The 21,268-nt window shown below is 48.6% G+C and overlaps 2 protein-coding genes across 4 annotated transcripts in view; one reads left to right on the forward strand and one right to left on the reverse strand.

Moving 5' to 3' along the window:
• The first annotated feature begins 10 nt into the window (after nt 1-10).
• On the forward strand, nt 11-13,956 carry tmem245 (transmembrane protein 245). 2 transcript variants are annotated; one of them, XM_060066119.1, is made up of 18 exons: nt 11-692; nt 1,399-1,516; nt 2,040-2,135; nt 2,542-2,646; nt 3,043-3,255; nt 3,401-3,570; nt 4,389-4,412; nt 5,669-5,773; nt 6,065-6,147; nt 6,633-6,723; nt 6,835-6,933; nt 7,222-7,356; nt 8,523-8,645; nt 8,930-9,075; nt 9,167-9,267; nt 9,629-9,803; nt 11,106-11,300; nt 11,647-13,956. In XM_060066119.1, the coding sequence occupies exons 1-18, from the start codon at nt 93-95 to the stop codon at nt 11,693-11,695; spliced, it is 2,628 nt and encodes an 875-aa protein (XP_059922102.1). In that variant the 5' UTR covers nt 11-92; the 3' UTR covers nt 11,696-13,956. The 2 variants fall into 2 exon arrangements, with proteins under 2 accessions (XP_059922102.1, XP_059922103.1); XM_060066120.1 differs by lacking the exon at nt 4,389-4,412 and having other exon boundaries at nt 12-692.
• Nucleotides 13,957-15,662: 1,706 nt separating this feature from the next.
• The window catches only part of galnt1 (UDP-N-acetyl-alpha-D-galactosamine:polypeptide N-acetylgalactosaminyltransferase 1), a 48,653-nt gene continuing 43,047 nt past the window's right edge, over nt 15,663-21,268 (reverse strand). For both annotated transcript variants that reach the window (XM_060066124.1, XM_060066123.1), the window contains 6 exons: nt 20,969-21,086; nt 20,182-20,362; nt 17,950-18,089; nt 17,684-17,782; nt 17,263-17,397; nt 15,663-15,965 (listed from right to left, as the gene is read on the reverse strand). In XM_060066124.1, the coding sequence (XP_059922107.1) occupies nt 15,819-15,965; nt 17,263-17,397; nt 17,684-17,782; nt 17,950-18,089; nt 20,182-20,362; nt 20,969-21,086 (820 nt within the window). In that variant the 3' untranslated portion in view covers nt 15,663-15,818. The remainder of the gene's footprint in view (nt 15,966-17,262; nt 17,398-17,683; nt 17,783-17,949; nt 18,090-20,181; nt 20,363-20,968; nt 21,087-21,268) is intronic.

A 21,268-nucleotide genomic window follows, 5' to 3' on the forward strand; every position in this document is an offset into this window, starting at 1 on the left:
AATGTTTCCCCGGCGGTCGTACGTCACAAGTTGTTCCCGGTCGGACCGCTGCTGAGAGCGGGCGACCGGGAGACGGGGCGAAACCGGAGAAGATGGCAGATGAGGAGGATACGGGGCAGGAGACAGCTGCTGTCTCTCCCCCAGCGAGTCCTCCCAAAACCCGGCCTTACTTCGCCTCCTTCTCCGAGAGCGTCCAGCCAGCAGTCGGCATGATGAGCCAACTACTCTCCCAGCCGTCGTCCCTTAAATTCGACAAGAACATCAAGCAGGCCTTCTACAACACGGGGGCTATGATCTTCGTGGCTAGCTGTTGCGGAGCCACTGTCCTAGTTTACTTTATTCTGGAAGCCTTCCTCCGGCCGCTGCTGTGGGCCGTGCTGTGCGGCACCTTCCTCCACCCCTTCAAGCACTCCCTGGCCCGCCTGGGCCGGTCGTGGCTGAGCGGCCTCCAGGATACTGGGACGCCCATCGTGGTCGGGACGCTGCTGGTCCCCGTGTGGTGTGTCAACCGTGGGATCGATGCTCTGGGGAAACTGGTACTGGAGCGGCTCACTGTGCTGCTGGTGATCGGGGCAGGGGCCCCGCTGATCTACTTCTTCTACCTGTTCTGGAGAGTCATCGGCATGGAGGTGATCATCGGGCACGTTTGCACAGTAATCGGGAGCGCGCTGGACTGCTTCCACTCCGTATGGGTGAGTTTCGGGAGAGTCAGGGGTGAGTGCTGGTGAGAGTCAGGGGTGAGTGTTGGGAAGAGTCAGGGCCCGGGTGAGTGTCCGGGAGAGTCAGGGGTGGGCACGCCCCCCGTCCCAGTAACAACAACGGGGACTAATTGGATTCATAGGAGGCAGTACACTACAGGATGGTTGAGGCGACCACGCTTTATACATGTAAACCATATTCCAAGCATTGATTATGCAAGGCTGCAAGCTTCTCTGGCATGATAAGATAACTGAGCGGTTTTCCAGCAACGTCAGTATGTATGATTTATTATTTCACAATGTAGTCTATCGCGTGGTTTGAGATGCCCCAAGCACCGTCAAACTTACAGATTATGAAATACAGTGTACATTCTTAGAAGGCCGGCCCCTTTAAAGACGGCAATAGAGTACTCAGAGCCTGTCCCTATAAATAGAGTATGATGCTGTATTCAATTACGATGTCTTTGTGTGTTGGGGTTAGACCTCGTTGATTAAACTGAGCCAATTCAAAACTAAGGGCGTATTTGCGTAACAGAGCAGTATTAAAGTGTTATAACTGCTCTTTTGAATGTAGGGTAGGGGGCTCTAACTTTTTATTCAGCAGAGAATTCAGACATCCTTTCATTTTAACACAATTTCAAAATTGTGTTAAAATGACTCTATTATCACCTCTCTCTTCTCGCTCTCTCTCTCCCCCCAGGTGTGCACGGTGGTGGGGGGTTACATGTTGGCGGTAGCCTTCAAGTGGAGCCCTAGCACGGAGCGCTACCTGCGGGCCGTGTCTGTACCTGTCTGGGCTGTCCTCCTCTTCTACCTCGGTGAGCAGGAGTGGGGCTGGTGTTTGGAGTGGAGGGAGAACCTGTTTTGGTGAAGCGTAGATGAAAAACCAGCATCTATTTTTTAAGCCAAGGTCAAGTCATTTATATATGTGAAGCATCACACCCTTGCAGTCTCAGAGACTGCCGGACTCAAGGCTCCAACATTAGGAGCAAGCTTGCTCCTGAAGGAAAACGAAATCTTTAAACACACACACACACACACACACACACACACACACACACACACACACACACACACACACACACACACACACACACACACACACACACACACACACACACACACACACACACACACACACACACACACACTCAGGAAATGCATGCCTCAGTATTTATAGCAGCAGTGTACATGGTGTTAAACTTAGGGTCGGAAATGTCAAAAGTGACGGGGAGATTTTTGAATGTCAAGACGAGAGGGAGAGAAAGAGAGAGTGAAAGCAAGGCCAACCACATTATTGTTTGTTTACTGAGCCGCAAACCATTTCCTCCCACTCTCTAGTGTCTCTCACCGGCTCGTGGAGAGTCCCCGTATTTGTGGTCGTAGTCATACTGCTGGCTGTGGGTTCGCAGGAGAAGCCACCAGCCCCTGGTAAAGGTGAGCACACACACACACACACACACACACACACACACACACACACACACACACACACACACACACACACACACACACACACACACACACACACACTATGATTGAGACCCCCATTGATGAGTCATCACTTTCTGGCCAGTTGTGTCCCCTTTGAAAACAGCTGTTTCCTCTAGTGAGAACTACCAATATAGTTCTTGTCATGGTGTACCTAAGCCAGCGTTCACTCAGTAGGAGAGGCCTATAACCGCCTGGGGATGAGGGTTATGCATGCATGCTGAAGTGGAATCCAACCTTAAAGCACATACAGCCAAATACAGACACGTACAGAGATGCAAACATTTGACATCCAGGTTGTCTCCGTTTGTCCTGCAGGCCTAAGCTGACTGAGCTATTTCTTTGTCTTTAGGAGAGTTGTCCGGGCAGGTGTTGTCATTCGCTGCCAACACCATCTACATGGCCATCTCCTGCTCCAACCTCCGCATGAAGCCCCAGACGGGGGACCCAGCCACAGGTCCGCCCTCTGACCTCTTGGATGTCTGACTGTCGCTTTGTTTGTTAGTTAGTTCGTCTTATTTTTTTTTTTCATTCTTTCTTTTACCCCACCTGTTGGTTTTCTTTGTATATTTGATTGTGGACAACTTGACCGTGTAGTTTCTCCTCTATAATACATACTTATACAGAATAAAAAACTATATGATGACACATTTCACTCTTCATATGGGGAGTTTATAGGACAAAGTGAGAAAATATTCGCCACAATAATTATTTATAATCATTTGTCTTGTCATCATTACTTTCCGAGTCAAACGCAATTAGATATTTCCAATTCCATGGATGAATACCATTCTCATGCCATGCTCACATTGATCGTTCCTGCTCATGGTTTCTTCCCACTCACCCACCCCAGACTCTGGTGTGGACTCGTTGGGCCCCGGTCCTATTCACAGCACCCCCGGGTTTCCCAGTGCCTCCCGCTCGGTCCCCAGCTCCCTCTTCCCCAAGGTGAAGCGCTCCCAGAGAGCCAGCGATATCTACTTTGTGCTGCTGGTCTGGGCTTTCGTGCTGGTTCAGGTCTGGCTCAACCTGTGGATCCTGCAGCTCCTTCCCATCCCTGTGGCTGGTAAGACACCCACAGACCTACACACACAAGACACAGACAAGACAAAGACACAGACACACGCACGCACACAGACGCACGCACGCACACACACGCACACACACACACACACAGACACTGTTAATGAGGCCATGTGTTTCTGTTCTAGTTTGGGTGATAAAGAAGCTGGTGCTTCGCTTTGGCCTGAAGGGCTTTGCAGAGCGCAGGCTGGCTTCCTGGTGGGCGGTGCTTGAGCAGTTTGCGCGTGAGCGACAGGAGGCCCTTCTGCCTGGACCAATCAAAGGGCTGGCTCAGTTCATGCTCCGCAGTGACACCAAGGTAATTGGTGCAGGGTAACAGTCCATTGGTTTAGGGTACTGTCTGTAATCCTCTGGGATAACAATTTAAAAAATCAACTCATCTTTTAAACCAATTTAATTTCCATAATTTCATTCAAATGTTAATGTTATTCCAAAATTAAATGTTATTCCAAATTGACAATATATACACAGAAACCAGTCCTCAATGTATGTTAATCAAAAAGAATACCAGGGACCAGAGCTGTGATAAAAATAGTAAAACATATAATGCAAGATCAGGTTGCCATAGTTTGCAGCTAGCAGACTCTTTTCTTTAATTTAATGGTGCTCCAATACTCTAGATGATTTTGTTGAAACATTTTTCTCTGCCTCCACACTGTTTGACTTAAGAAAAATAGGCTTCAAATGTTTTCATGTTCTTGAGGTGACTCTGCCAGCTCTGCGACACAGCATGCAACAACACATACCAAAACGAATCCATGCATAATATTACACACACCTACACAGACCAACTTGACAAACAGGGGCTGTGGTTGGAAAGCAGAACTGGGCTGTCTGCTGTACAGTGAATGCTGTATTTCAGACCCCAGAGAGGACCACACAATGACACGATGACCTTATATGGACACATCCTTGTGTCGTGACATAGATCTAAAAACAAGGATCAATTGTTTTGCCACTCCAGTGTGGAAGCCTGCCTGCTCCTGTCTGTGTCTTCCTTCCTCTTGTACTGCCTGCACCCAGACAGAGGTGGGTGCTTCGCATTTCCCTAGGATGACTGACCCACACAAAACAGCTCAGATAATAACCCTCGTGTCTCTCTGTCTCTTCCCCAAGCTCTGGCAATGGCTTAACGAGAAGGTAATGTCGGGGGAGTTCATGAGTAGAGAGGGAGAGGTGTGGCGAGAGGAAGTGTGCGTGCGTACGTGTGAGCACACTGTTAGCAGCTGGCCTGACGCTCTACCATCCACTGTCATCAACCCCTCATCCAGGCTTTCTGTCCTTCTCGCCCTCCACTGACACCCTCTCACGCCCTCTCCCCTCCCCCCCCCTACCCCCGCCATGCTTCTTGCTTTAATTGTGTCGTTGAAGCCAAGGCAGGGGCCATGGGAGCTCATCGGATCCTTAGCCCCTCCCCTAGCTTGAGATGATTGGCTGGGCGGCTTCAGAATGTGTGAGCTGCATGGTTGATTGGTTGTTGTGAACAAAGCCAGGCACAGTTGTGCGGGTTAACAGGTTTGTTTGGATGGTGGGCTGGGTAGTGTTTCCCCTCGTGCTGAAGGGATGTTTTCACATCTTGATTTACCACTGAATAGAATGCCTCTTACTATGTAGGGGTCACTTTAAATGTTCTAATCTGACCTAGGGCGTGGTTAACACGTGGACTTAGAGGGGAACCACTGTCAGGGGCTCCTATTGATGAAGGCCTTCTGCTAGGGAAGGGGCAGATTGTTAGTGTTGGGGAGGGAAGATCAACCCAATAGGTCGGCCTTCCCACAGTTCAAGTGAACACATGGGTTATGCCTTAACATGTCTAATGCAGATAGTCAAATGCTCCTATTCCTCAGTACAGCACCGAGTTTCAGCATCACTATCACTTGCACCCGGCGTTGGTCCTGTCACTGACGTCAAGAACTAAATCTTAACACCAACTTCAAAACAGAAGTACACACAGGCATTACAAAATATGCTGCTATACTGCTATACTATGCTTTATGTTGGCTCTTACATAAAGGTTGGAGCAATGGGAAACCTGGAATCTATTTTTGGACACAGAATATATATTTCTAAATATATATATATAACATAATTCTTCATAAGTCTTTCCTTTAGAATCGTACTACGTACTACCGTAATAAATTAGCGAGCAAGCAAACATGCACGTGCATCAATGCAGTCATGTGTGTTGGTGTATGTGTGTGTCATGCTTATTGACCTCTGGTCCATTCAGTGAGCCTCTTCCTCAGGGTCCAAGATGACAGCATAGAATCCGGCCCAGGCCCCTAATCAGCTTCAAAAGAACGGTTTCTCCATGTGTCCAATCACTGGATGTATTTGGTCTCTAATAATAATAACTCCTACTGTTCTCTGTCTCTATCTCCCTCCCCTCTGTCCAGATGATCGTATGGTTGGAACGTTCCCTGGATAAAATCATCAGCATCTTCATCATCTTCCTACTGGTGACAGGGACCCTGCTGATGGCTCTGCTCCTCACTGCCATGGTACGTCTCTATCTGGTCTCTTCATGCTTGCTGTAGTAGTTTAGAAGGATGGAAAAACATGTTGAGCTGTATTTTTGTCTCAGGGATAATAACCAGTGATACCATACAAAGTAAGACAAATATAATGATACATTGATAATGAAGTGGCTCCAGCAGACGTTTGGGGCTCCTCCGATACCGTGGTGTTTCAGGGCTCTGATGTCACTCCCGGTCACAGAGTCAGGGGCGATCCATGTCGAGGTCAGTCGTGTAATACGCTCCAACAGCTTTGGTCTCTCTTGCTCATTTTAGGTCCACCACGAGAGCGCGCACATCATCGACGTCACCAGCAACCTGATCAACGAGACAGTATCCAACCACCCCGAGTGGGCCAAGTACGAGCTCTCAGCGGGGGGGCAGCCTTGCCGCCCCTCCCCCTCTCCCCCTGAGCCTCTGTCTCCGTAGTTTGTCAAACACCGGTTCCAATGTCCTCTCCTCCCTGTTGTTACCCCGTTGTTACCCTTGAGTGCCCCCCCCCCTCGGAGCCATCAGCGTTGCGTCCACTGTGTGTCCGTCCATTCTTTCCCTACTGCCCTAATATTGCATGGCAGGGGGCTCCATTCAAGAAACACAACTGCCTAGCTTCACTTCCCCCCCACCCAATACTAGTGTCAGCTCACCACTCACTCAGTAATGATCGCTCGCTGACCACTGTCGGTATAGACCTCAGCGCTTTGGGGGTCTCCCACCTGTACCTTGAGTGGAGGTAGCGCTGATGGAGTCCCAGCCCCTTTCGCGGACCCCCTGGTGAACTCTCCCCCCTGTGCTCTCTACCCTTGGACCTCCTGATGCCTCCTGGTGACCTGGTGGCCCTCTCTAGCTGGCTGCCGGAGGCCTGCGTGGTGCAGAAGGTCCTGAACTCGGCAGCCACCAACGTCTACCAGCACGGGAGGGAGTGGATCACGCAGAAGGTGAGGGTTTGAACTGACGCACCGTCGGAACACGACAGGTTGAAGCAGAGTAAGAAAGGGAGTGATCATGTGTCGTGTCTCTTGTTGGGGGTTTGTGTTCCTCCTGCTCAGCTTCATAAGATGCTGGGAGACAAGGTGAACCACACAGACGTCATCGAGAAGCAGGTCCTGGAGCTCTGGGACAGACTGTACCATTCCTGGTTTGTGAAGGTAACTGGGGGAGCGGGTGGGTAGTGTCCGATCACACTGCATTCACATGGAAGTAAAATGGCCCATAAAACTAAGACTTCTTCAAAATGTATGTTTTGTATTTTGTATTGTTCTTCTGTAAATAAGTGGCTATAATTCTGTGGAATATGGAGCGAATGATAAAATAATCCTTCTCTTCGAAAACTCCCAAGGGTATTTTGCGGCACCAAATGTCCCCGCTCCAGTAATACAGTAGATGGTCTGCATGTTGTTTTGTAAAGTGCCCTAAAGCAGCGCCTTGTGTTCCAGAACGTGACCCAGTCGGGCCGGCCGCGCGGCCACAAGGTGTCTGCCCAGAGGCAAAACAGCTGGCTGGGGACGGACATCCTCGACTGGAAGGACGTGGCCTCCTTCGCACAGGACAACATCGAGACCCTGCTGTCGGTGCGTCTGCCCCACAGGCCAACCCCCCCCCTAGTGTCACACAACTAGGGATGGGAATCGAGAACCGGTTCTTGTTCAGAACCGGTGCCGAGTCAACCGATTCCATGGCATCATTAACGATTCCGCTTATCGGTTCCGGTCGCGGCAAATGCGTCATTACGTCACACACACGCTGCTTTGTTTTGGTTCAGAACGCAGCAGACATGGTGCCGCCGAGGAAGAAGCGCATTGTGCGTTCACACCAAACGCGATGAGGCGACAAGATCCCATACAAAGTGAACGTAGAGACGCCTATCGGGCGAATTTTTCGCGAGAGAAAACCGGCGACAAGTTTTTGTCGTAATGACAGCCAATCAGCGTTCAACAGCGTGACAACTGAGTGACATATGTAACGTAACAGCCAATCAGCGTTCAACCGTCAAACTCAGTGCAGTGCAGTCCGGGGTGAACTGCAACATGGAGGAGAAAGTGATAGTTGCAGTTTGCGACTTCCGGAGCTCTATATATGATAGTGTATATAATATAATGTAATTTTATATAAAATATCACGGCCAACAGCTCTGTGCGCCTCCGGATGGCCGTAGCGTTGGGAGCTCTCATAGGGATTGGGCTTCTCGGGGTTTGTTTACCGGCGTTGCTATGGTTTCCAACGGTTTATTAGGTAGTAATAATAATAATAATAATAATACATTTAATTTAAAGGCGCCTTTAACCTTTCGCCTTTCGCCTTAGGTAGGCCCATCTAATAAATCTCTGTCTAATCAATACTTCATTTTGTTGATGTCAGTGGAATTTTGTTACAAGTTGAATGCAAATGAGCACTGTTTGCATTCCAAAAGGCACAAGCTCTTACTTGACTGTTTTCAGTCTGTATTTTTAGTTATATGGCACATAATGACGGCATTTGGGCTTAAAAGCTAAACATATCTTTTTTTGTCCAGACCAATTGATTTGAAAATGTACAATTTCCTAATTCTAGACGCACTTCTGATCAGATATTAAAGAGATTTAATACAAACAAACACATTTGTACTTATTTTCTCACCCAATGAGAATCGATAAGAGAATCGGAATCGGAATCGTGAAATTCTCATCAATTCCCATCCCTACACACAACCCTAGCCTTCAGGATGAGTGCTTGCCGCTGACACTTCTCTCCCTGACAGATCCTGGAGTCCTTATGGGTGGTGATGAGTCGCAACGTGGGCCTTCTCATCTCCACGACCACCACGCTGCTGACCGTTCTGTTCCACAGCGGCACGGCACTGCTCAACTTTGTGCTGAGTCTGGTGAGGGCTGCTGCCTCTTAACGTCCTGTTTAAGGTCTGTTGTAGTGACGCCATCAGACTTCCCTTCTCCAATGGCTTCCTGGGTCCATGTTCAGGTCGTGGGAGGACTTGACAGATCCCTGAACCCTCTGCCCTTCAACAGACAAAAGGGTCCCATTAAGAGTCTAGGACCCCTTAGAAGGGTGATCTTGTGTGCAGAGTGAATGACCCTTCTTCAGGTTGGAATCAGCAAGACTGGTTCTGGAGGGCGTGCTGAATGTGTCTCGTTGTGTCTTTGTGTGTAGGTGATCTTCCTCACCACCCTGTTCTACTTGCTGAGCTCCAGCGGGGAGTACTACAAGCCCGTCAAGTGGATCATCAACCTCACGCCCCTGTCCCAGCCCGGGCCATCCTCAAACATCATCGGCCAGTCGGTGGAGGAGGCCATCAGGTGCGCTGCCACGCCCCGCTGGAGCCTGAATGGTGTGGGGTTTGTGGTGGTAAGAGGTGCCTGACCTGTGTCTCTGTGTGTCTTATGCTAGAGGTGTGTTTGACGCCTCTCTGAAAATGGCTGCCTTCTACGGCCTCTACACCTGGCTGACGCACACTATATTCGGCATCAACATCGTCTTCATCCCGTCCGGTGGGTGCACTGGATTCCTTTGTTTTCATTGCGATACACAGCTCATTATGCCTTTCTCGACCAAAGTCGGTAACCATATCTATGCGACATCCTCCCCGTCTCTGTCTCCCCGTCTCTGTCTCCCCGTCTCCATGTCTCTCTTTCTCTCTCTCTGCCTCCCTGTCTCCCTCTCTGTCTGTCTCCTTGTCTCTCTGCCTCCCTATCTCCCCGTCTCTCCGACTCCCTGTCACCCTGTCTCCCTGTCTCTCTGCCTCTCTGCCTCCCTGTCTCTCTGCCTCCCTGTCTCTCTGCCGCCCTGTCTCCCTGCCTCCCCGACTCCCTGTCTCCCTGCCTCCCTGTCTCTCTCCCTGTCCCGGTGTAGCTCTGGCTGCCATCCTGGGTGCGGTGCCCTTCCTGGGGACCTACTGGGCGGCGCTGCCGGCCGTGTGTGACCTGTGGCTGGCCCAGGGGGAGGGCGTGAAGGCCCTGCTGCTGCTCGTCTGCCACCTGCTGCCCACCTACTTTGTGGACACGGCCATCTACTCGGACATCTCAGGGTGCGGCGCAGTCGATTCAATGAAGCCTGTTTGTGTATGAATGGAGGTGTATTGGTATAAGTGAGTGTGTTTGTATATGCACTAGAGTTTTGTGTGTGTGTGTGTGTGTGTGTGTGTGTGTTCATGCCTGTTTGGCGCGTGTGTTGTGCGTCACCTTATGTCTGCCACTGTGCGAGCAGGAGAGACAGTGAGCAGGAGAGACAGTTGGGTCCGTAGTAAGCAGGAGAGACAGTGGGCCGTGGTGAGCAGGAGAGACAGTAGGCTGTGGTGAGTAGGAGAGACAGTGGGCCGTAGTGAGCAGGAGAGACAGTAGGCTGTGGTGAGCAGGAGAGACAGTGGGCCGTAGTGAGCAGGAGAGACAGTAGGCTGTGGTGAGCAGGAGAGACAGTGGGCCGTAGTGAGCAGGAGAGACCGTAGGAAATATTGAGCAGGAGTGACTGGGCAGTAGTGAGCAGGAGAGACAGTGGGCAGGAGAGAGAGTGGGCAGGAGAGACAGTGGGCAGGAGAGACAGTGGGCAGGAGAGACAGTGGGCGGGAGAGACAGTGGGCAGGAGAGAGTGGGCAGGAGAGACAGTGGGCAGGAGAGACAGTGGGCGGGAGAGACAGTGGGCAGGAGAGACAGTGGGCGGGAGAGACAGTGAGCAGGAGTGACTGTGGGCAGTAGTGAGCAGGAGAGACAGAGGGCAGGAGAGACAGTGAGCAGGAGATTCAGCGCAGGCCGTAGCACTCTGCTAAGGCACTGCCTCTGAGACTCATTTGACCGTCTCTGGGCCTGGGAGTGTTGGACACCAGTGGTCTGGCTGGACGCCAGTGGTCCCTGGCTCCGGTTGAATTCCTACAGCCCCCTGTGAAGCCCCATCTCTCCACACAGACTGTGTTTGGTGCTGACAGAGACAAAGCCAGCCAGGGAGCTTGGCAGCCTGTACTTCCTATCAGCTTATCTGGTTCTGTGAGCTTCTGTCTCGGTCTCCACTCGGCCACCAGTGTGTATGCAACCGTTCTATATTTCTGCAACAAGCCCAGGCTATTTACATACTGCACTAATATGTGAGGGTTTTGTGTGTTTTGTATCATAATCTACAAAATATTCCTATTCATATAACACGTCTTTTGCCTTGTTGTAGTTTCTACTACAGCCGCTCCTATCCAAAGTGAACGGCTTTGAGTTGAGCCGTATGCCATGGAGGCGCAGGGAGAGGGTTAGGGGTGCAGGCCTTTCAGCCGGGACTCAAACCTCCCAACCACCTCTACGCTGTCCTCTCGTCGCTTGCATTCCTTGACCGGTCTCTTCCTCCCTTCCAGGGGCGGGCACCCCTACCTGACTGGCCTGGCGGTGGCCGGCGGGGCCTACTACCTGGGCCTGGAGGGCGCCATCATCGGGCCCATCCTGCTGTGCATCCTGGTGGTGGCGGCAAACATCTACAGCGCTATGCTGACCAGCCCCAGCTCCACCCAGCCCACTCCCGTGCAGCCCTCCTGGCCGCTCGGGCCTGGCAGGTACCGTCAGACGCACGCATGCACGCGCACGCGCACGCGCACATACCGGCACATGCACATGCACATTGTCCACTGTTTCTTTGTTCCTGATTGGTTGATACCCTGTTCAGCACTTTCTATTGTGTTAGCGCAAATCCCTGTGTACCGTATCTCTGTGATTCTCCCGGTGTTTACTGATATTTTTTTACAACTATTTTATTGTCTCTTTCATAGAGTGAGCAGTTCTATAAATAATGCTTGATTTAAGGAGCGCAGTTAACCTCCAGGGAATATAATTGTGTATATATATAGTATTTAGATAAATCTTTGTGGGGGATCTTCGTGTTTTCCTGTGTGTCACGTGCAGGGTGTTCCTAGACACGACTCCCACCGTTCCGAAGAAGGCCCGTGAGTAAGGCAGTGGTCGCAGTCTTCTAGTCTTCACCCTTCAGGGGTTGCCCTCACCGAGTCGTCTGCGGAGCGTTCGCTAATCCATGACGGCAACTTCTCTGGCCAGAGGACACACGTGATGAAAACAAGATTCTAGAGGGCAGGCCGGCCTTTGGAGACCATTTACTACAAGCTTGCTATTTTTAATAGTGGAATAATCCAATTTTCGGAGAACACAGTGCCTATGTTAATGTTCTTATTCTGACAAATGGCCAAATGCTATGAGAAAATGATTTGGCCATAATTTGATTGGGAATGCCAAATTAATTAGAGATAATTTGATGATCAAAATGTAGTGTGAGGAGGCTGCTTTGCGTGGTCTGGTCGGCGCTGCCCTTACCTCGTTCTCTTGGCGTCCAGCTGGATCAAGCAGGATTTATATTACAAGTTGTTTGGCTCGAACTCTTCCTCCTGAAGCAATGTTTATATATATTTATAGAGAATAAGTCTTTTTTTTACGTTCTACTCTGGTATTGGTTCAACAGCTTCATTTTTTCCACATACCCCCTGGACCAGGGTCTTGGTACCCTTTTGTTTATATTTCTGTTTTAATGTCCGTACTGCTGACCCTATTTAACAACCATAGTTTATATCTGCTACTTTTGCTGTACATGACGCAAGTAGCCACGGCGATATTTGTCTTGATTAGGTGACTTTTTACAAAGGTAGAAAATAATAAGTTCTGTAATATTTCAGGAGGATTTATTTTGCTGTCTGATTTTCTTTTGTCTTGACGTGTTTGTATACAACAGACACACAAAGGTATCCATACACACACACACACAAACTAGCTGAGCAATGGCTCGGTCTGTTTCAACACGTAGTGTTGTGTTGCTAAGACTACAGCTTGGCTGACTCCTTCTACAAGCACTTTTCTGCCTAATTTCTATCAGTCTACCCATGAGGATAAGGCCCATGTCACGGTTATATTAAGAATTAGGCCAGGTGAATTATAAATCTGATGCCAGACACTAATGTGCATACCATCTTCCAGTATTTCTAAGGAAAAAAACAAATTCACTTTACTGGGCGTTAACACCAACACAGTTGAATAGGATGTTTTATTTTTTTTATGACTGAATATTAAGGAACTGTTTACATCATTTGGAGCTTTAATGAATAACTTGTGATTCATTAGTATGTGATGCACATATTCTCATGAATGCCTACTGTGTTGGCTTCCCACTCTCACTCACACTGGGACTCGTCTCGGTACGGTCGTTGGGCGACTCGTTCCACTGGTTCACTAATGTAATGTTAATGTGCGGTAGAAGATTTCTGTGATGTTTTTATACGTGCACAGATCTAATAAACATTACCATTTTACCAACTGGGCTCCATTTTATTTTCTTAAAGTTATTTTGAACAAAAATAAAGCTTTCCCTTTTTGGTCTCCCTGTCCTGAGTGTAGCGTGGTCTGACCGGCTGATTCACTCCTTCGATCCATCCTTAGTGCTCAAGGCAGGATCAATGCATTTACCACTGGCATGCCACATTGTTTTGCACAGGTTATTTTACCTTGATTACCAGATACACCACACTGTTCTTGTGTGCACGAGTGTCACGTTTTTCAGTAGAATAGTTTGTGAAGGAGTTTCAGGTTGACATGATTTAAAATATACTGCTGTATAATAATGTCTTCTCTAATGGCTGATTCAGCCAAGGGCACAGCGGCCCATCCTCTGTTCAGTTTCTCAGGGCAGCTTCGCCATTTTGCTCCATTTAGTCTTAAGTATTGACAATGGACACACTGAGGTGGTTTAAACAAAATACAAATTAAATATTTTACCGCTGTCACTGTGTCCCCGTCTATTATCACATTATTTGTAATACCACAAAAAAAGATACAGCTTGGTTTTATTCTGTAAACCTTTTCACTTTTATTTTCTACAACATTTGGATCAGCTCAGTGTGGAAGCCTGGGTGTTTTCTTCCCCAAATCAGAGCACTCAAAACAATACTGTCTCCTCACCATACAGCCAATCATCAGACGCCAGTCTGCTGAACACCCTCCGCTACCAAGTCCATCACCGAAGATGAACCAATGAAATGTCCGACCTATGTGTAAACCCCTTCTCCACTGGAGAAGGCTGAAATAGTAAAAACGATTTTTTTTTTTCTGTGAAATGACTTCTCTCACTTGAGGCAGAGAGGAGGAATAAAAATGAAAAAGATGGTAGCAATGAATGAGTGATACGCAGATAAACCCACTGATTGAGCCTAGCTGCTCTCTTGTAAAAAAAAAAAACAGCTAAAAAAAACGGTAAAAAGTATATCTGTACTGTGAGATATGCGGTTAAGAATGGGGATATGTCTGCTGATTCGCTCTACTACGTGGACCGCCAGTGAACCTCTTTCCCTGTGGTCCTCCATGCGTCTCCTACGGAGGACCGCATGAACCCCCCGGTCTCCCCCCACCTCCTGCTGAGCGGGAGCGGAGGAGGAAGGCGTCATTATTGCGCTGGCCGGCCTCAGTCCGACCCGCCGAGCTCCTCAAGCACACACAGCAGCGGAGAAACCTTTGCATTCAGAATCTGAGAAAAGATTTGTTCTTTTTTTTGTTTTGCCCTTTCTGTACAATGGAAGCAGAGCAAATTGTGGTCCGCTGTTAAAACTATGTTAGGAGCGCCGTGTGCTTATATATATCTATATATATAATTTAAAAAAACTGTAACCGCTAGGACAGAAGAGACCTCAGTCTCGGTGACCTGGAAGCAGCTTGGCTAGGGTTAGCATCGGGCTTCATTCACGCACACACGCACGCATTCACCAACGCGTCCACATGCACGCTCACACGCTCCACTGGAGAAAGGAGCCCTCGGAGTGCTTCTTCCAAGAGCCATGAGGAAGAATTAACGAGAAGGCAGCGACGGCGGACATCACTGCTGCTCTCCTAACGGGATGCGATGCTCCATTGAGCCAGACACCAGAGGCTCCGATAGGTCAACAGCCCTCAGACAGTGGCCAGCAGTCCGATATGCGGAGTGTGTGTACAAGATATATGTTCAACATCTCTAAAGACAACATCTGAACTACTACAGTAACGGCTCTGTGGTGCTCCTTACAGGACCGCAGAAACAAAGACGGGGGGAAACAATTCAAACAAAGCAAAAAACATTAGACAAGACATTAGAGATTTTAAGATATCAGAAACATCCTCATGTTTCCATCCTATATCACTGCTCCTATGTTTACTTTTGGGTCTTCTCTAATGTCCTATAGCCCTGTGATATTATTTCTCTGGTTGGTGTGGCTGGAGTCTGTAGGTTGGATCTGGCAACACTAGAGGGAGACAAACACTGCTGCAGAGGATGGTTTCACACAGTCTATATAGAAATATATATAAACTGTATATATATATATATCTATATATATATATAGAGGCATACAGGATCACTGTCCCTGTCACACACACACACACACACACACACACACACACACACACACACACACACACACACACACACACACACACACACACACACACACACACACACACACACACACACACACACAAATACACTTCTTCATTTGACTTCACCGGAGTGCATATCTCATCCCTGTTACAAAATAAAATTAAAATAAGAAACAACTATAGCCACCAGACTCCTTGTCATATATTCTTCCCAGAATACCGCCCCCTCCCTATCACACACACACACACACACACACACACACACACACACACACGCTCATACATCCATAAAACAAACAGATAAACAGGCAGGCACTCTTCCAATAGAGGCGATCAGTAAACAAAGTAACGGGTTGAGGGGCTGGACTCTGTGGTCCGGGGAAGCAGTGGACACAGCATCTCACCGACGCCCGTCTCCTCGCCACACGGAGGAGCAAGTCCCTGTCTCCTTCTGCAGGTCACATCTACAACATAATGTTTAAAAACGAACCCCGCCCAGAGGGCCAGGCCATGGGGGGGGGGGTGGGGGGGCTGGGGAGAGCAGGAGCTTCCAGAGGTAGTACCGTCCCGTTTGTCCTCCTGGCTCCTGACTCCGCTGGGTGGCTGCCCCGCTCGCTTCGGGCTTCTGTGTGTGTGTGTGTGTGTGTTTGTGTGTGTATGTGCGGGGAAGGTGTTCAGAAGATCTCCGGGAGTGTGACATTGCGCAGCAGCCACTGCTGGGCACGGCCGTGCGAGCAGTCCTTGACGCTGGGCACCTGGCTGTCGTCCTCGTTGGCCTTGTCCAGACACTGGTTACTGTTCACGTGCACCAGGGTCAGCTTCTACACACAGACACACACAACGCACGGGGAGGGTCAGCTTCTACACACAGACACACACAACGCATGGGGAGGGTCAGCTTCTACACACAGACACACACAACGCATGGGGAGGGTCAGCTTCTACACAGACACACACAACGCATGGGGAGGGTCAGCTTCTACACAGACACACACAACGCATGGGGAGGGTCAGCTTCTACACAGACACACACAACGCATGGTAAGGGTTAGCTTCTACACAAAGGAGACACACAACGCATGGGGAGGGTCGGCTTCTACACACAGACACACACAACGCACGGGGAGGGTCAGCTTCTACACACACAGACAACGCACGGGGAGGGTCAGCTTCTACACAGACACACACAACGCATGGTAAGGGTTAGCTTCTACACAAAGGAGACACACAACGCATGGGGAGGGTCGGCTTCTACACACAGACACACACAACGCACGGGGTGGGTCAGCTTCTACACACACAGACACACACAACGCATGGGGAGGGTCGGCTTCTACACACAGACACACAAAACGCATGGTGAGGGTTAGCTTCTACACAAAGGAGACACACAATGCATGGGGAGGGTCGGCTTCTACACACAGACACACACAACGCATGGTGAGGGTTAGCTTCTACACAAAGGAGACACACAATGCATGGGGAGGGTCGGCTTCTACACACAGACACACAAAACGCTTGGGGAGGGTCAGCTTCTACACACACAGACACACAACGCATGGGGAGGTCAGCTTCTACACACACAGACGCACAATGCATGGGGAGGTCAGCTTCTACACACACAGACACACACCGCATGGGGAGGGTCAGCTTCTACACACAGACACACAACGCATGGGGAGGGTCAGCTTCTACACACAGATTCATGCCAGCCACGTTTCTTTGGTTTTCGAAAAACTTGTATCGTCACGTTGACAAAAAGGTGACTTTTTCGTTAAGCCATGAGGGTCAATATACATAAACTCTGTTCCTGTTCTGTTCAGCCACATCCTCATTTAAAAAATAACTACGGACCTGGATAACTCCAACCACAACCGGAACAGAAAGAATCATATATGGATATCATATATCATACATACATAACATATACAGTAATGCAATATTTACAGAATTGCAACACAAATCAAATTGGCATTAAAACAATTTCAGACCATGAAAAGATTTGTCTGCCCTGTCTACCTGTCTGTCTGCCCTGTCTGTCTGCCCTGTCTGCCCTGTCTGCCCTGTCTGCCCTGTCTGCCCTGTCTGCCCTGTCTGCCTGTCCGGCTGTGTGCTCACCACAGGGTCGTAATCCCAGAGCTGGTTTCCTTTCAGATGGTGACACTTGAGCATCATGACCGGCCCGTTGAGTTTGGACACGTCCAGACACAGGTCATCTGTCCTGATCTCCTTATTGGCCGTGTAAGAGAAGACCTTCACACAAACGACATGTTATTAGCAATCAATCATTCCTTTAATTACCACCATCATTTCTACGTCAGTCTTGAATCAAAGGGATACCGTCAGGAAGATTGACTTTATTTCCTTTTACTCATTTATATTGAGAGAAAAGAAAATCGATCGAGAGTCAATTTTTTCGCAAGGGCAATCATGAGCATAACGAGGCCAGATGATTTAAAGGACCTGACATATGTCTTCTGCATGACAATGACTCTACTGAGCCATTGTTCACAACCTGATGCTCCCTGTTCCCCTTCACCTGGTTGCCTCCCATGCCGTGGCAGTTGAAGATCCCGACCTTCTCGTTCTCCTTGCGGGCCATGTTGTCCAGGCACTGATTGGTCTCCACGTTACGGATCTGGGGGAGGAACGAGACAACGGCAGCCGTCATTCAGAACACGTTCACAGGATGAGGGTCGATTCAGAGGATCACGCCCATGTTTGTCACTGGTTGGAGCAAGCCTGTGAAGTGACTTCATTCAAGGAGTGAATCATGGAGCGAGTGTGGGGCGTGTGTGAGGGTACCTCTCCCAGGGAGTAGTAGTGGCGGGGGATCTGAGAGTCCGGGTAGACGTTCTCCAGGTACCAGCTGAAGGGTTTACATTGAAGCTTCTGTCTCAGAGCCGACCGAGACGTGATGTCACCGTAGTCTACTTTGGTCACGCCTGGATGAGTCACACACGCACACACACACACACACACACACACACACACACACAGGCCGACACACACAAACACACACAGGCCGAGACACACACATACACACACACACACACACACACACACATACACACAGGCAGACACACACACACAAACAAACACACAATAAGGGATAAACATTGATATTTTCATTTCAACGTACACAACAGCATGGAAGTATAATTCTTCATGAGCAATACACCTATCCATGCATGTGTGGGTGTGCGGATGTCTCAATACAGGCTTAAAGACACCGCATGGTCTGATATTTGTCTCTGAGCCCCGCCCTACAGACTCAGGTAATGACAGTAACATAACACTGACACCCAGTTAATGTTCACTTGTCACTCAGCCACCAAGTCACACACACACACACACACACACACACACACACACACACACACACACACACACACACACACACACGGAAGGCCAAAAAGTTCCCAACTCTATTGACGATGTGTAAGGATTAAATCTATTTAAAATCTGTCGTTTAAGCTTTCATAAGCCCCATATTACAAGGGGTCAAACAATACCACAATGCTCCGGAGCATTGAAGACCTGCTTGTGGTGGTTGCTGATATTCGGGTTGGACATTTAGAAATTTGATTGAACAGGATATCTGAATAGCAATTTCATCAATAGTGTCATCACAAGATCCTGTTTTCAAAGCATTTAATAAACATGTGATTTCTATCCATGTATTATAATTAGTGCTGTCAAGCGATTAAAATATTTAATCGCATTAATGTCATAGTTAACTCCCTTGATTTCTTTGTCCCATAAATTTTTCTCATTTTAATGCTCTTATCAACATGGAGAAGTGCATTGGCTTGCCTTGTGCAAATGTTTTTTTATTGATAACAACATTGCCATATACTGATCAAAACAAAAAAAATTACAAAGTGCAAAGGTAAAATAGGACTCAGCCTATAGTGCAATGAAACGATGAACATACAAACATACTGCCTTGAACATAGCATTCAGGCTACTGCTTCTTTGTTTTGAGCCAAAGAAAAAAAAAAAGGAAAAAAATAAATAATAATTAACGCCGTTAAAATTGGTTTGCGTTAACGCCGTTAATAACGTGTTTAACTGACAGAACTAATTATAATGTATGATCATTATATTTATGACATTTATATCAGCACCATCCTGAATGTGCCACCTCTAAAAGAGAGAAATATTTGGCCCTCATAACAGACTTTATCCGCTTTTCATGAATATAACATTACTACCGGAGGGAATGTGGATTTCTTCTCTAAAGTATTGGATGCAGCAGCCTAGTGGAGACCACCCTGATCATGTGACCTCACATTCTGTTTGACCTTTGGCCTTCACCGCCCACATCTATCTCAGTGGTTGGGGGGTACTGGGGGGTGTACTGGCCTGAACAGACAGACTCCTTCAGCCCATCGGCTCATCCTGACATGTGACACCTCCACTCTGTTCAGAGGAAGTCTGCTTGTGTTCTCCTCTTCTTGTTTGATGGTTGTTGTGGAGATTATTGCCATAACGGCACAAAGTTGACTCTGCTAATGTTAGCGTCACTGCTAGTTGCTAGCTGCTTCGGGAGACGCCATCGCTGTTTTGAGAGCGGCGGCTTGTGTTTTACGTCACCAACTACGACACGGTCAGTGTCGTAGTGATTGGCCGATTATTGTAAGGAGACGGATGTGGGCGGCTAGAGGACTGATCCGTGAGGTGGAGCTGAATGTGAGGTCACGTGATCAGGATGTGGGGTCACGTGATCTGGATGTGAGGTCATGTGATAAGGATGGTCTCCTGGCCAGGAGCCTGCATCCATGGCAACAAAGCATCTCTTAAATATCGTCTGTATTGATTTGATCAGGTAAATAAACATTGCCCATTGGTAAACCAGCATAGATTTGACATCGATTTAAATCAATACATATCTACAATCACGTGTCGTTGTGACCCTTTTGGCCTTCAATACGAACACACGCGGACAGGCACACACACACACACACACACACACACACACACACTACACACACACACACACACACACACACACACACACGAACGGCCACCTACCAGGAGAGATGATGTAGAAGAAGTTCTTGAACTCGTCCATCCACACCTCGGCCAGGCGGCGATTGTTCTTGTTGATGATCTGACCCGTGCCCCCGGGGAAGGTGTAGGGCGTGGCCTTGCGGAACACATGACCCACGTGAGAACATGTGACGATCTCCAGGGTTCCACCGCACTGCCAGATCTGCCATCAGAGACACCGGATAACATCATGTAATAAGATATGCCATCAGAGACACCAGCCAATGCTGTGTAACAGAGACCCACCCCTAGATGATGCCACGCCTTTTGATAAGATCACCTTTCTCTAGCCTTTTCAAGACAGGCTTTAGAAAATACACACAGCCATGTCTCACGGCAGGGTTTAATAAGGCAGGCATTACCTAGGACACTTTTAACATGGACACTTTCAAAAGCTGAAAATATCCACCTTTTGGTTGCCTCAACCAAAAGTTACTCACAGTGACTCACACCTCACACCAATTCTCACCCAAAATGAAATGGAACTTTTCATATATTTTTTAATTTGTTTAGGCCAACTCCAACCTCCAGTTCTTCATGACATCTTACGCTCCACAGACACTGGTTGGGGAGCGTGTGGGAGGCTTGCATGAAGGCTATATATACCAGCACATCAAAACATGCACAAACAAAACACGGAGGTGTCTGTGAAGTGTTTACCGGCCTATGCTAGTGATATAAGGGCAGTATACAATGCAAAGGATAAATATGAAGATATGTATCATACATGTACTGTGTGTATGTATCATCCATCTATATGTGTGTTTACCCGGAAGGAGATCTCCAGGTTCTCTCCTCCCCAGATATCCATGCCAGCATCATAGGTGCCAATCTCCTGGAAGTAGTCTCTGTCTATGGAGAACAAGCCCCCCGCCATGGTGGGGGTCCTGAGGAGGGAGGGAGGAGAGAGCATTAGGGGCTGCCATGGAAAGCAGGCACATGGCAGCAGCCATGAGGTTACAAGGACCGTGAAGTGAGGACTTCTAAAAGATGCTAGGGGGGGATGCGTCTCCCGACAGCCACACACAACTTCAGCTGTCCCTCTCACTTTCCCCCCCGCATCTTCCCG

The sequence above is a fragment of the Gadus macrocephalus genome, chromosome 11, assembly GCF_031168955.1.
Source record: "Gadus macrocephalus chromosome 11, ASM3116895v1".
Taxonomy (NCBI): domain Eukaryota; kingdom Metazoa; phylum Chordata; class Actinopteri; order Gadiformes; family Gadidae; genus Gadus; species Gadus macrocephalus.

What these genes read in the sequence shown, in the direction of transcription:
- tmem245 (XM_060066119.1), top strand. Translation starts at nt 93, where the DNA reads ATGGCAGATGAGGAGGATACGGGGCAGGAGACAGCTGCTGTCTCTCCC. An exon ending in ACTGCTTCCACTCCGTATGG is followed by an intron (nt 693 to 1,398) that starts GTGAGTTTCGGG and finishes CTCTCCCCCCAG; the next exon opens with GTGTGCACGGTGGTGGGGGG. An exon ending in CATCGTCTTCATCCCGTCCG is followed by an intron (nt 9,268 to 9,628) that starts GTGGGTGCACTG and finishes GTCCCGGTGTAG; the next exon opens with CTCTGGCTGCCATCCTGGGT.